We start from the raw sequence: 12,894 nt of genomic DNA, 5'->3' as shown, positions 1-12,894 counted from the left end.
CCAAGCACCGCTACCCACTCGAACCGGGGCCATCCAACCATCAAGCCACCCGCAAGCACGCGCCACCACAGTCTTGGACACATCCACGCCGCCCCGCTGCGAACACCACCACGAGGCCAAGGAGGCCGGAAAGAAGCACCAAGCGACGGGAGGAACCACACCGAAGCCAAGCGGGAGGGAACCACCTCCCCCGCCAATGTGCGGGAGGCCCGAGCCCCTGGCGACGTCGTGGTCGCCGACCGGACGTGGCAGCAGGGCACACCAGGCCACCCCTGGCCCGGCCAGGTCCACAACGGACCCGCAAAGCCCCGCCGGCCAAGTTGCAGCAAGCCGGCACCTGCGCCGCCCACTCCCAGCCGTCAACGCCGCTCTCCCGCCTCCTGGAGGCCACGCCGCCGGCCCGTCCCGCCGCCGGCCCGCCCAAACCCAGATGGGGCCTGAAGGGCCCAGATCTGGGCCGAGCGGGCTGGATCAAGCCGCGCCACCGCGCCACACCGCCGCCAACGGTGACGCCGTCGCCCAGTCGTCCACCACGCCGCGCCGGGATCTCCGCCGCCACGACGGACCGCCGCCGCCGAAGAGCACCTCCCGGCGCACACCGCCCCGCGCCGGGGAGCACCGAGAGGGGAAGGGCAGGAGGCCGCCGCCGCCAGCGACCCAGGGGCCAGGCCCGGCCATGGGTGCCGGCGACGGCGGCGGGGAGGGAGGGAGGGAAGGGGGGGCTCTAGAGGAGGGGGGGGCGCCGGAGCGCGGCCGGTCGCCCGCGGGGACGACGCGGTCGCGCGAGGGTTCCGTGTTTCTCCTCAGATGCGCAATATCATATAGGTGCGCATTTAGGGCCGCGTAAGCCCCTCGCGTGGTGAAGCAGTCCCCGTTCAGCAGCCTCCTCGTGTCCGGATCCTGGGAGGGTGTGACATCCTGCAACAAAGAGTTAAGAGAAGCAAGTTCTGCGGCAGCAACAGAGGTTAGTTGATTACGAAGAGCAAGCTCGATCCCTTCATGTAATATGGTGGCTACCAATGCATTTTGTTTGGTGTGGTGGGAGAAGATAGCAGGGAAGACTACCGCCAACGGTTCTGGCAGGAGCCACCGATCTAACCAAAAGAACGTGGATAGACCATTACCAATGGTGCAGTGGGAGATATCTCTAAGGCTCTGCAGTTGTTTGAAAATAGTTTTAGCCAAGAAAGAGCTATTAGTACCATGGCCAATGTGAAGAGGGGAGTGGTGTAGTATCCAGTCCTTCCAAGGAAGGTTATCAGAGTGTAGGAATTTGTAGGCAAATTTCAGCAGTAGACAAAAATTTTGTGCTCGCAAGTTTTTGACACCTAGGCCACTTGCAACTTTAGGAGTACAGACCTTGTCCCAAGCTACCAGGCATTTAGCCCCGGAGCAAACCTCGTCGTTAGACCAGAAGAAAGTTCGTCTACGCTTATCTATGGCCTCGATAACATGGATGGGAAGAGAGAAGCAAAGCATGAAGTAAGTGGGGAGGCTATCGAGCACTGCCGAAAGAAGGACTAGTTTGCCTCCCCGGGAGAGGAGGAACGCTGCCCATCCCGAGAGGTACATGTCACACCTATCGATAAGCGGTTGGAACGCGGACGGAGGCAATTTGTGGGGAAAGAGAGGGAGACCCAGATAGGTCTGCGGGAAGGAGGAAATGTTGGTGGCCAGATCAGAGGCGAACTTTGCGGCCTGATCGGTGTCTACATTTAGAGGAATGAATGTAGTTTTTCGAGAAAACGCAAATGGCTTTTGCGTTTCATTGCATTGGAAAGAGAGGGTATTTACATCCTCCTAGGAGGCAGTTTTTACACACAGCCAACAGAGGCTCAGTGAACATCCCAGGATGATGGCAAAACGACCCTGAGCCCTTGAGCTCCAGCCTTTGCCCAACATCTGGTCTCGTCTTTAATCGTGTCTATAAGCTCATTCAGCGATGGGTTCACATGGTCGAAAACACACGCATTTCTATGCTTCCAAATCATCCACGGCACCAAAAGTGCCACGGATTTGAGCGCCTTGCGAAGCGCTGGCGGTGTGAATTCCTTTGCGCGCAGCCACAGTTGATTTGTAGACCAGTGGCAGCAGCAAAGTTGTCAAGAATCCTCTTAAGGTGGATGTCGGAGTCCGGTGTAGCTTTGACCATAATGAGAGTGTCGTCGGCGTATTGGAGGACAGGGCAAGGTAAGGTGGGGCTAAGAGGGTAAAGGAGGAGTCCATCCCTGTTGGCCTTGATAATAAGTTGTTGCAGAATGTCGGCGATGATAATGAAAAGGTAGGGAGAGAGGGGGTCCCCTTGACGGTGGCCGTTTTTGCATTGGATCCATCTGCCCGGAATGCCGTTCAGCATGACTGCCATGGAGCCAGTGTCGAGCAGCGAGCTGATCCAGTCACACCAGCGAGAAGGGAAGCCGCGTGTGCGAAGAGTTCGGAGAAGGGAGGGCCAGCTGACTGAGTCAAAAGCCTTTCGAAAATCGAGCTCAACAATTAGGGTAGGAGCTTTGCGTTTAGCACAGCAGTGTAGGATATCTGCTGCGTAGAGGAAGTTTTCAGAGATGTTGCGCCCAGAGAGGAAACCTGTCTAATCGGCGTGGACGAGCAGTGGGATAAGTGTTTTGAGGCGATTGGTGAGGAGTTTTGCAACTCCTTTGATCGGGCCGTTTTGAAGCGAGATAGGGCGGAAGTCAGATGGAGATCGGGCGTCTTGCAATTTTGGGAGGATGATGATGGGAGCTCTATTGAGGCAAGAAATGTCGCTAGTGAGGTGATAGAATTCTAGGAAGAAATATTTGATCTTATTTTTAAGAATGTGCCAGAACTTAACGGTAGAAACCTGGCCCGAATCCATCAGGACCAGGACTAGCAGATTGGTTCATGGAAAAGAAGGTTGTGGCTATTTCGTCATCGGTAAAGGGATCAGCAAGATGCCGGAGCTGGGGAAGGGGAGAGGGGTAGAGATCTTCAAGGTCAAAAGCCCAGGACGGATTGAAAGCTGTACCCAAGAGCCCTAAGTAGAAGTCAGAGAGGATGTCTGATTTGTCAGCGTGGGAAAAAAATTCTGAGCCATTTGAAACAAGGACAGAAATTTTGTTCTTGCGAAGCCGAGCCGAGGCAGAGGCATGGAAGAAGCGAGAGTTTTCGTCGCCGTCAATAGTTGTGCGAATTTTTCCACGTTGGATCTAGTAGAGGACCTTTTCATGGATAGTGCGCTGGAGAACTTTAATAACGACCCGTCTAAGCGAGATTTCCGGACGAGAGAGGAACCTGGATTCTTCAATGAGATCCAGGACCGAGATAACGTTTTTGCAGTTACCTTCACGGGTGGATAGGGGGATAGCGAGACGTTTCCACTTCTTCAACTCAGAGCGCGAGCGTTCTAGAGCGGCAGCCAAGGAAAGAGCGTGAGTAGGCCGGTTAGGGGCCGAGGCCCAGGCGTTCTGGATAGTGGAGCGGCAGCTAGGTCTAAGGGCCCACCTATTTTCGAAGCGAAAAAGCGCGGGACAAGGAACAAAATCAAGCACTTCCTTTTTACTGTAATAATGTGACTAGGAGAAGCAATTGAGAGTGAACATGGGCATTACCAAGCTAAAAGAGAAGGTCAAGGAGCATCAAGACAAGGTGATCGATCCAACTTACTTGACAAAGCACACCCAATCTGGGACACTAGTCTTCGCGTGATTTTACTTTTTCACATATGCAGTTTCACAGGGCCGCAAAGATAGCTGGAAGCAATCCTGTGGAGTGTATGGAGAATGCTGACCGTTGGATCGTCGGGTTTCTTGAGAAGTTTGAGGAAGGTTGCCACATGATGGTAATCAATCCTCGAGTAACTTATCCGCAGTTTGTCAGCACACTATTACTTTGCGATCATGAATTGTGTTCGGTTTGTTCATTTGACAGGAAACTGCGATTAAAGATCGAATTCGCGAGGGGCTCAAGAGGCAAGCCAAGTCGGAGTCAAACCTTTCTGGATCAGACTCAGATTCATGAAGATGTTTTGTATTCCTGTAGTGTGTAGTACAATGAGATTAGAATGCTGTTATAGCCTTGTCGGACATCTATTTAGAGTAGGGGATTGTGTACTATTTAGAACAAAAATATTTCAGGTGATTGATTAATCTTGTTCGATACGCAGTTGCTCATTTTGGACCTTACATCCTAAATGAATTGCTTGGATAAACTTGGATTTGCACGACATGTTCTTCATCTTATGAATATGTTTTGTCAACCTATGTGCTATTGCTAACAACCACGAGTTGTAATCTTCCCCTTTTTCTTTCATTTATCAAGATAGAAGGATATAAAATTTTCAGGTAGTACTGGATACTAATTGCGAAGACACCATTCATTTGTATAGTTTCTTCAGATTTAGATAAGCTAGAACTAGCCTATTTTCTGAATCCATGGTAATATATATTTTTATCTGAAGATTAAAGTCGGTGCACCAGGTGCAGGAATAAAGAACTTAATTTCAAACCTGCCAATTGAGTAATCTGTTTCTTCAGAGATGTTCTTTCAGGAAACAAATCTGATATTAATATTTATAGAAAACAGTACAGATTTATCAGATACAAATGAAAAACAAAGGAGATCCTAAATGCTTTCATCTTTGACCGGAGAACCTGCATAAGCCTGAACTTTCTAACACGCTTCACCGTTGGCACATCGGCAGGAGACACGCCGCAAGTTTTGCAGGCATGGGATCTGGTACCACCATTCTGTTTCGGAGATGTTGAATCAAATAGTACTTGTTATCTTGATTCACATTTCTACTATGAGATTAAATCAATTTCCACTGTATGTCTGAATATGCAAGAATTCGGCAGAAGCAGTTCACTAACATTCACCGTCAACTTTGTGTTTTGCATCAGAATGCTTGCTGTTGAGGAGACAGTTGCCCTGAATGATTTCATCGTCTCATTGCTAGGCTTCACCTGTGCCCTCGAAAATATATGTATACTCTCTGAAAAATAGTAGGAGTAAAATTTAAGGATGTCAACAAGCCATGCAGGAAAGTTGTGTGGTTTCAATAATTGTGTGTGTAATAGTTTGAGAAAAAACCACAGCAAAAGCTGATCATTCTAGTAGTTGCACAAGATTAGGAAGTAAGGAAGCATCCAAATATAATTTTATCTTATTGTTCTTCCTTCTATCATGATGTCACTAACATGAATGAATGCAAGGGGACAAAGAATAAGTCATGCAAACCAGACTCCGATTTTGGAGCTTCGTCACAACCAAGCAAGTTCATAAGAGCGATAGTAGTAACAGCCAGGCCAAAATATTTTATGGCAACAGAAGTGTTGAAAGAAATGAGAAGATGAAATGTGCATCAACCTCAAGCACCCAAATGCTTATAAGAGATTCCGCCGTGAACAATACAAATCCAATTAGATAAAGTACCTGCATTGCTTCAAAACAGACAAGAATTAAGGCCCACGGCAAGTTAGATCACTGAAGTTATGTTCATAGTTAACCATAATAATGTAATGCAGACGAACGTACCCCGACAAACATATCCGTGTTTAAAACATCGATAGCCACAAGAATTCCCCTGATTTCAGGTAAAGAAACAGTACTGAACTATTTCAGTTGGAAACTTAGCAAGAAAACAGCACTGTGGTTATTAGACTTACGTAAGAGTTTTCCCCATGAATATTATCGGCGGAGCAATTGCAGCAATAACACAAAATCCAACATGCACCTGGCACATATCAAACCGTCATTATGCTCATCTCATGTTACGGATGAAAGATTAATATTGAGAAAAATGCAATAGAATCAGATGTTTAGATTATTAGCATACGGAACTCAGCTAAGTGGATAAAACTACCGAGTAGAAGACGAAAAACTGGGCAAATGTCACCACGCTATCAGTTCTGGCTTACAAAACAAGAGAATCCAGTTAGCAAATTTTCATTTGCACAGAGCATTGTCTGAACAATTATTTACTTCGAGCTGGTCGTTAAAAAAGAAACCTCATGGCCTGGTACAGAGGTCTGTACCATAGGATGTATGAAAGAGGACATCCAAATGCCGCATAGATGATGGCAAGGAGAAAAAGAACAATATCTGCCATAAAAAGGATAAGAAAAAGATGCACACTGAAAAAAAAAATGTTCATGAGGCAAAATATTTAGCACCTTCCCCGTGAATTGATTCAACTAAGACAGCAAATACATTCCAACTGAGACATACAACAATTCCTGCAAAAAGAGCAGCCGATGAACAAGCGTGAAAACTATCAGCAATAAATCTCAAGTAATTGGAGAAAACTGTTGGAAGGTGAAGTACCTAGCCAGCTAGCAAATGCTGAATATTGCAACTGGTGAGCATGGGTTGGTATTTCATTGGCTATGTCATGATGTATGACGGGAAAGAATGGTGGCCAATTTTTCACTTCGATGGTGACACCAGCTGCACAAACAGATGCGTTTTTGAAAATGTGGTCAAAACATTAAACCATGATGGAGATGTAATGGTGATCTTGTAGAACTACCTCTGTTCATTGCATTCTCCCTCTGTATGATATCCTGCAAAGAATGAGAAAAAATTCTAAGAGTCACTTTTGAGCAAATTGGTTAGCTTCACATGATAGTTTCTTTTTAAAATATTCATCGACAGAAATGAACACCATAGGATTTGTATAAGTGAAAAAGGTGATCGAACCCGCTCCCTCCTCTTCAAATCCTCCTCCCATGATAAGAGCTCTTGCTCCCGCTTCTTCGGATCCTGCATGAATTGGACTTATCATCAACTGTACCAAAAAAAACTATATTATCATGTTATATGGACAACGAGTCATAGTATATATGTACATATAATGGTATGTCGATGGTGGCGTCATGCTTGCCACTGCCTCCAAAGCCCGCTGGGATCCATGATTTCTTTGCTGGAGCTGGTGCTGATAATTTCCAATTCTGAAAAACGCCGCAAATGAGCAAATGATATCATCTTGATACTTGAATAAATTCTTAGAAAGCGATATACTGAAATAACACCCTGCTTAGACTCAGGCCGCATACTGAACTAATGTACACTACTTCGAGTAAAATAAATAAATTAGTACACATCAGAAATTATCAAATCAGATACGACCAATGGAAATTCAAGATATAAGAGTTGAATGTTGCGACTAAAATTTCAACTTATCCACCGAAAGAAACCCTGAAGCCAGACCATAAGCAGAAACTTGTCATCATATTCATAGATCACAGGATAAATCTTCCTCTCTCTCTTTTTTTAGAAGATAATCTTCCTAACTAGGGCATTTTGATCTAGAGCAAGTTCTTGATTTGAGGAGAGAATGATGTAGGATGAACTGCGCATACAATTCAGAGGCTTATATTAAAAAAATCAATTGTGAGAGCCAAAATACAATATCATTGGAAAAGGCATGGATTTTCTGAACCAAAGTTGATCTGGACATGAAAACTCAAATGTTTGCAATGGAAATGTCTCATCAAAACCTGAACAAGACCAAGAAACATGGGAAGTCAGGAATACCGCGGTAGGATTGACATTCTCGTCTTCGAGCGGATAGGTGCTAGGAGACATTGAGAAGATCCCTAAGGCATGAATAAATCCCTGCGCTGTCTGCCTTTGGGATGGGCCAGACAGAATCTACTCTAAGTTGCGCATGACCAATCAAAGGTTATTTCCAGTTAATGGTGGCCGTTGGCACCTTGGCACCGGTCAATACTTTCCAATCTTGCCCCTAGGTCCGGCGTGCTTCACATATTTGTCTTCTTTTACGCTTCAATGTGGCAAATGCATGAATTTCAGAAGATACTAATTCGCGCAGAATTCTAGAAAATCCTCCATTCCAATTCAAGATGGGTGGTTGGTTTTGTCCTTCTAAGCAGTTTATGTCATGCACGTCACAGACAGCAAGGGGTTATAAAATGCTTTTGTTCCTCCTATATCCGCAACCAACATATGATTTTCCATAAACAATGGTCAGGACAACACAAAGGAACATCATACAGAGAAAGGGAAATGATCTCGATGGCCAGCACAAAGGAACATCATACGGAAAAAGGGAATTGATTTCAATGGCCAAATGTTCACTAAGCAGCTTCTAAAATCAATTTCATGTTCCTTCCCTCTCAACCCTTTTATCCAGAGTGCAGGGAGTTTGATATGGAAAGTGCATTAATTCAGCAAATGCCGACAAATGTCAGCTACAGAAAATCAATTCGAAGTTAATGCAACATTATTGTGTTACAAAAAGTAGGATGACAGTCACAGACAACATTTTGCCATCAAGCGCAATACACAGTACATTGGCATACATTGTGAACCCAATGAGCATGCAGCAACTCCAAATTCTGCTGTGGTAAAGGATGGTATCTTCTCTACTTAGTGATGGTGGTCTTGAACATAGCGAAGGCCGCAGTATTTGCACACAGCAGGTGCATCCAGATCAAGGCAGATGTACTCAATTGGATGGCCAAGGGCAGGGTTTTTATCTGTAATCCAAATGGAAACAGTCAGCTTTGCAGAAAATGCATCATCATGAGTATATCAGCATTCGCAAGCAACAGTGTGGCCAAAGCATGACAGTGACAATGTGTAAAGGTGGGAAGTGTTTGATTGATTTACCCCCTTCACATGCGGCAATTCGCCCTTCAACCTTGATTGGTGGCACCTCATTGATAAGTTCCATTGGAGATTTCTTGCTTGTGTCCTGCAATAAATAAAATGAAAGGTTTTTTTTATAAGTAGTGATGACACAACAAGTCAGAAAAAAACACCCAATGCAATCAATAGACCTCATATGTCAGCTCATTATGCTACTTAAGGTGTGAATATCACATGACAAACTCCTTAAACTGCTCTATCATGGCCTGAAACTTTTCCTGACTAACTGGTACAACAGTATAAACACAAATTTTAGTATCTTCAAGGATATTAAGATTCAAGAGTTCGATAATTTACTTTCAATGATGACTATCCCACAGTTCAAGCAACATTAGTTTTCAGTCTGTTCAACTACAGACTTCTAATCTACCTATAGTCCAATAGCCAGAAAAGCCTCAAAATAATACTGATCATTTGATCTTTACTTGGAAAATGGGAGAAACCAAAAGTCATACTATCAAAGTATGGTAAGACAGTGTTCTACTGATGCCAGTGGCATTATTATAGCAAAAATTCAATAGGAAGAACAGTTCACTATATCATACATCTTTAGCACTTGCAACCATTATTAATTACTCCCTCCGTTCCAAAATAATTGAAGTTCTAGGATATCCCTTAGTAAAACTTTTAAGTTTGACCAAGTCAATAGAAAAATCTAGAATGTCAAATATATATAATACGATAATATTTTTCATAATAAATCTAATGAAGCAAATTTGGTGTTGTAGATGTTGATATAGTTTTGTATAGACTTGGTCAGACTTAATAATTTTGGACAAACCTAGAACTTCAATTATTTGGAACGGAGGGAGTATATCTAAGATCCATCTTTTAATGCGAGGGAGAACAGTTTCACTTGATCAACAATAGTAGAAGGGAGAACTAGAGATGTGACAGTCAAACATCTGTAAGTCATGAAACGAAATCAAGCAATACACATCTCTTGGGAAGAACCTATCAATGGTCTGTCATGCTTCAGCCAAAGCTAAGGACACAAACTAGAAAGATACAATGTATAGAAATAGTAAAGTACAACAGGATGAGCTTGCATATTACAAAATAAGCAAAAGGATCAGAAGATCTCATCAAGCAAATGACTACAAAAGCTTAACCAGGGATAATCTAAGTCCACAAACGTTAAACCCACTGAACCTTCATTCATTTAAACTTCTTGTCGATTTCACAAGATCATCAGATATATTGGTAGCTACTCTCACAAAATGTCGATTTCACAAGATCAGAAGCATGCCGCCCTGGAGCGTCACAGTGCACAGCCACCGCCACGCCTTGGCAGGACCTGCGCTTCATCACGGCGCTGTGCTGGGCACGGCTGCGGTGGCTGGATGAGGTGGTTTCCTGCGGCGGCGGCTCCTTCGACGTGCAGCTGCTCCTCCGTGATGCAGCGTGGGTCCTGCCAAGGCATGGCAGTGGCTGTGCGGTGCGACGCTCCATGGCAGCGTGCCTCTGGTCCGCCATGCCAGCGGTGGCGGCAAGGCGGAAGGCTCCAGTGGGCCTGGATCTGGGAGGTCCTCCCACCAGATCTGGGTTTTGTCGGTCCTGTATGGCTAATGGGCCTGGGTTGGGCTCATCTGATGGGTCGCTGCGGATGGCGGGGATGGCAAGTGGCAGTTTGGTGGTCTGGCCGTTCTGTGCAGGCGGAGGGTCTGGCAGCGCCGAGCGAAAGCTTAGCTTTTGGTTGTTGGCCAAGGCAGGCGTCGCTTTCTTGAAGACGTTGTTGAGGCGCGGTGCAGGCTCTCCATCCAGACCACTCCAGGGGAAACCCTAGATCTGCTCGTGATCGGACAATAGTGGCATCATGCGCCATGCTCCCCCTTGGGGGCATCGTTCTTGGAGAAGTGACCGGCTGGAGGGACCAGTGGTTGCGTGAGGATGGTGGGGTCGTCACAGTGGTCGCCGCGGTGGCCGGTGGAAGATGGCAGTGTTGGTGACAAGGCTTTTGTGGCAACGATGATGAGGGTGAGAGATGTCGGGGTCGCGGCAATGGCTGCGGTAGTCGGCTCTTCTCCGGCATGTTCACGAGTTTGCCTCGGATTGTCTGTCATTCTGAAGTCAGAGCTGCGGCGTGGGGTGCATGTGGCAACGATGGTGGGTGGCAGGTGGTCTGTTCGGCGATCTTCTCTAGCGCCAGCCTAGCATATTTCTCCTTCATAGCTCTCCGTCAGAATCGGAGCTGCATTGTCCTCATCGCAGGTTGCTGGGTGATTGGCAGGATCTTCATGTGGCTTCGCACTGCCTCTATGGTGTGGCTTGGCTCGGTGGTCGTGTGCCGCTCAGCGGATTGTAACGGTTTTCACCTGGTTTTCTGTTAATTAACCGTGCAGTTCTCTTCTTCTTAATTAATGGATGAGGCAAATTTTTTGCCTCCGTTTCAAAAAAAATAAACTCACAAAATGTTGGTCTCATCAACTTGCTCATGTGTTTAGCTGTAGCTGCAGATTGTTTACATGACTCTGCTAGCTCATAACTGAAGGATGGGTCAACCAGAGGAATTGGTACAGTTGAATGTGCAGATTCATAGCTGTCAGTTGTAAGAATTCATAGATGCATCACCGTTCCTAACACTGTCAGCAAATTTATGACAAGACTCGGGAGTTCCAAACTGATCACATGATTACCATCTGAGAACGATATGGACCAAATAGATGCATCCACTCTTAACATGTGCCATCAACGAGCTTGCACTTATCAATGGCAAGTCGAAAGATGATAGTTATCCGAGACATCCAGATGTACCAACAAAACAGCTGAAGCCATTAGCACATACACCTAGCATCAAGCAGCCCAAACATGTCTCAAGGGAACATCCAGATTGACCTAAGCCAAATGGGGAGTCTAAAATTAATCATGCAACTACGCACCTAAACAAGGGCCACACGCTATACCGATCGCAAAAATCGCACGCTGGACACGCAAAGACGCGACCTTTCGCACCGGATTGGGCGGATCGCACGAGAAATGCGGTAACTTCTAGAGGCCTAGGAATCTGATCCAACCGGATCGGAATCTAGAGAGCGGAGACGAGGGGATGGGTACCTGCATCCATTTCGCGGTGTGGCTTCCAACGACGGCCGCGGCGCCGACTGCCTTCTCCGTGGCGAGGCCCCGCGCCGCGCCAGGGTGGCGGGTGCCGGTTAGGGTTCTGAGGAGCGTCGGGAGCAGCCTCCTCGTTGCGGTCGCCATGGCTGATGACGGGGGGAAAGGGTATGCAGGTCGGGTGAGTTTGGGAGCAAATGGAGACCAGTTCTTTTGCCCTGCAAATTTACATTTTTTGAGTAACTGCAAATTTACTTGTTTTCATAAAAAATACATGTAACTTTATTCACACTAAAAAGTCATTACAGGCAGACCTGGCCAAATGGGCCGGCATAGCCCGGGCTGACCCATTAACGTGCCTGGTATGGCACGGCCCACAGTAGCCCGTTTATAAATGGCTCGTGTCGTGGCGGCACGCGTGGTGGGGAGCACCTATGTGCCGCTTACAGGACGCCCCCCGAATGGGCCGGAAGTTTAAGCGAGCAATCGGTCTCACGACCGCGCACTTGTAGAGCGAGGCACCTAACCACTACGCCTTATTGATGCTTGTGGTGATATGGCAATGCGAATACCATAGAACTAGTCACATCACCAGATCCGGTTATTTTTTCCTTTTTCGATCTTTTCTTATAATTTCTGAATATATTTTTTAAATGTAAGAACGTTTTTTACGAACACACACGAGTTTTAAATTTTTTAGCATTTTTTTGAATATGTAATAAAAATCTTAAAAAGGAAAAAATTTGAAGTTCTGGACAAATATTAAAAAACAGGACATTTTATAAATTACGATCAGTTTCGATAAAAACAGACAAGTTTTTCGAAAAATGTGAACAATATTTTGAATTGTTGAAAAACTACAAATAGAAACATATTTTGAATTTATGAACAAATCCTAAAAAAATATGAACATTTTGTTAAATTCCGAACAAAAATTCACAATCATGAACAACTTTTGACAAATTGTGAACAATTTTTGAATTTGTGAACACTTTACAGAAAAGAGGAGCATTTTTTAATTTGTGAACAAATTCTGAGAACAGGAACATTTTTTAATTTGTGATTTTTTTAAACGAGAACAATTTTTTAAAATGTCATTTTTCTAAAAAAGTAAAACGTACCAAACAAAATTTGAAAAACTATCATATTTTGAAAACTGCAAACAATTTTTGAAACATGAACAATTTTTGA

The 12,894-nt window shown here is 45.3% G+C and overlaps 2 protein-coding genes across 4 annotated transcripts; both read right to left on the bottom strand.

Annotated features, from left to right (window-relative positions):
• Nucleotides 1–4,566: 4,566 nt before the first annotated feature.
• On the bottom strand, nt 4,567–7,823 carry LOC123159079 (secretory carrier-associated membrane protein 5). Of its 3 annotated transcripts, none has more exons than XM_044576880.1 (12): nt 7,513–7,823; nt 6,825–6,926; nt 6,676–6,738; nt 6,506–6,539; nt 6,301–6,423; nt 6,150–6,212; nt 5,985–6,078; nt 5,840–5,885; nt 5,643–5,710; nt 5,512–5,560; nt 5,344–5,409; nt 4,567–4,969 (listed from the first exon to the last, which is right to left on the bottom strand). In XM_044576880.1, the coding sequence occupies exons 1-12, from the start codon at nt 7,561–7,563 to the stop codon at nt 4,937–4,939; spliced, it is 792 nt and encodes a 263-aa protein (XP_044432815.1). In that variant the 5' UTR covers nt 7,564–7,823; the 3' UTR covers nt 4,567–4,936. The 3 variants fall into 3 exon arrangements, 2 of the variants coding, with proteins under 2 accessions (XP_044432815.1, XP_044432816.1); XR_006479505.1 differs by having other exon boundaries at nt 4,611–4,969; nt 5,344–5,417; XM_044576881.1 differs by lacking the exons at nt 5,840–5,885; nt 5,985–6,078 and having other exon boundaries at nt 4,611–4,969; nt 5,344–5,417.
• Nucleotides 7,824–8,036: 213 nt separating this feature from the next.
• LOC123159080 (NADH dehydrogenase [ubiquinone] iron-sulfur protein 6, mitochondrial) lies at nt 8,037–11,952 on the bottom strand. The gene is made up of 3 exons (XM_044576883.1): nt 11,704–11,952; nt 8,611–8,695; nt 8,037–8,477 (listed from the first exon to the last, which is right to left on the bottom strand). The coding sequence occupies exons 1-3, from the start codon at nt 11,848–11,850 to the stop codon at nt 8,368–8,370; spliced, it is 342 nt and encodes a 113-aa protein (XP_044432818.1). The 5' UTR covers nt 11,851–11,952; the 3' UTR covers nt 8,037–8,367.
• Between the last annotated feature and the right edge of the window lie 942 nt (nt 11,953–12,894).

Source organism: Triticum aestivum, chromosome 7B, assembly GCF_018294505.1.
Source record: "Triticum aestivum cultivar Chinese Spring chromosome 7B, IWGSC CS RefSeq v2.1, whole genome shotgun sequence".
NCBI lineage: Eukaryota > Viridiplantae > Streptophyta > Magnoliopsida > Poales > Poaceae > Triticum > Triticum aestivum.
Note: the sequence above shows the minus strand (reverse complement) of the source record. Positions and strands in the feature narration are given on the sequence as shown.

What these genes read in the sequence shown, in the direction of transcription:
- LOC123159079 (XM_044576880.1), bottom strand. Translation starts at nt 7,563, where the DNA reads ATGTCTCCTAGCACCTATCCGCTCGAAGACGAGAATGTCAATCCTACC. An exon ending in CCATCGACATACCATTATAT is followed by an intron (nt 6,739 to 6,824) that starts GTACATATATAC and finishes CAATTCATGCAG; the next exon opens with GATCCGAAGAAGCGGGAGCA. An exon ending in TTCATGGGGAAAACTCTTAC is followed by an intron (nt 5,561 to 5,642) that starts GTAAGTCTAATA and finishes ACCTGAAATCAG; the next exon opens with GGGAATTCTTGTGGCTATCG.
- LOC123159080 (XM_044576883.1), bottom strand. Translation starts at nt 11,850, where the DNA reads ATGGCGACCGCAACGAGGAGGCTGCTCCCGACGCTCCTCAGAACCCTA. An exon ending in ACACCGCGAAATGGATGCAG is followed by an intron (nt 8,696 to 11,703) that starts GTACCCATCCCC and finishes TATTTATTGCAG; the next exon opens with GACACAAGCAAGAAATCTCC. An exon ending in AATTGCCGCATGTGAAGGGG is followed by an intron (nt 8,478 to 8,610) that starts GTAAATCAATCA and finishes TTTGGATTACAG; the next exon opens with ATAAAAACCCTGCCCTTGGC.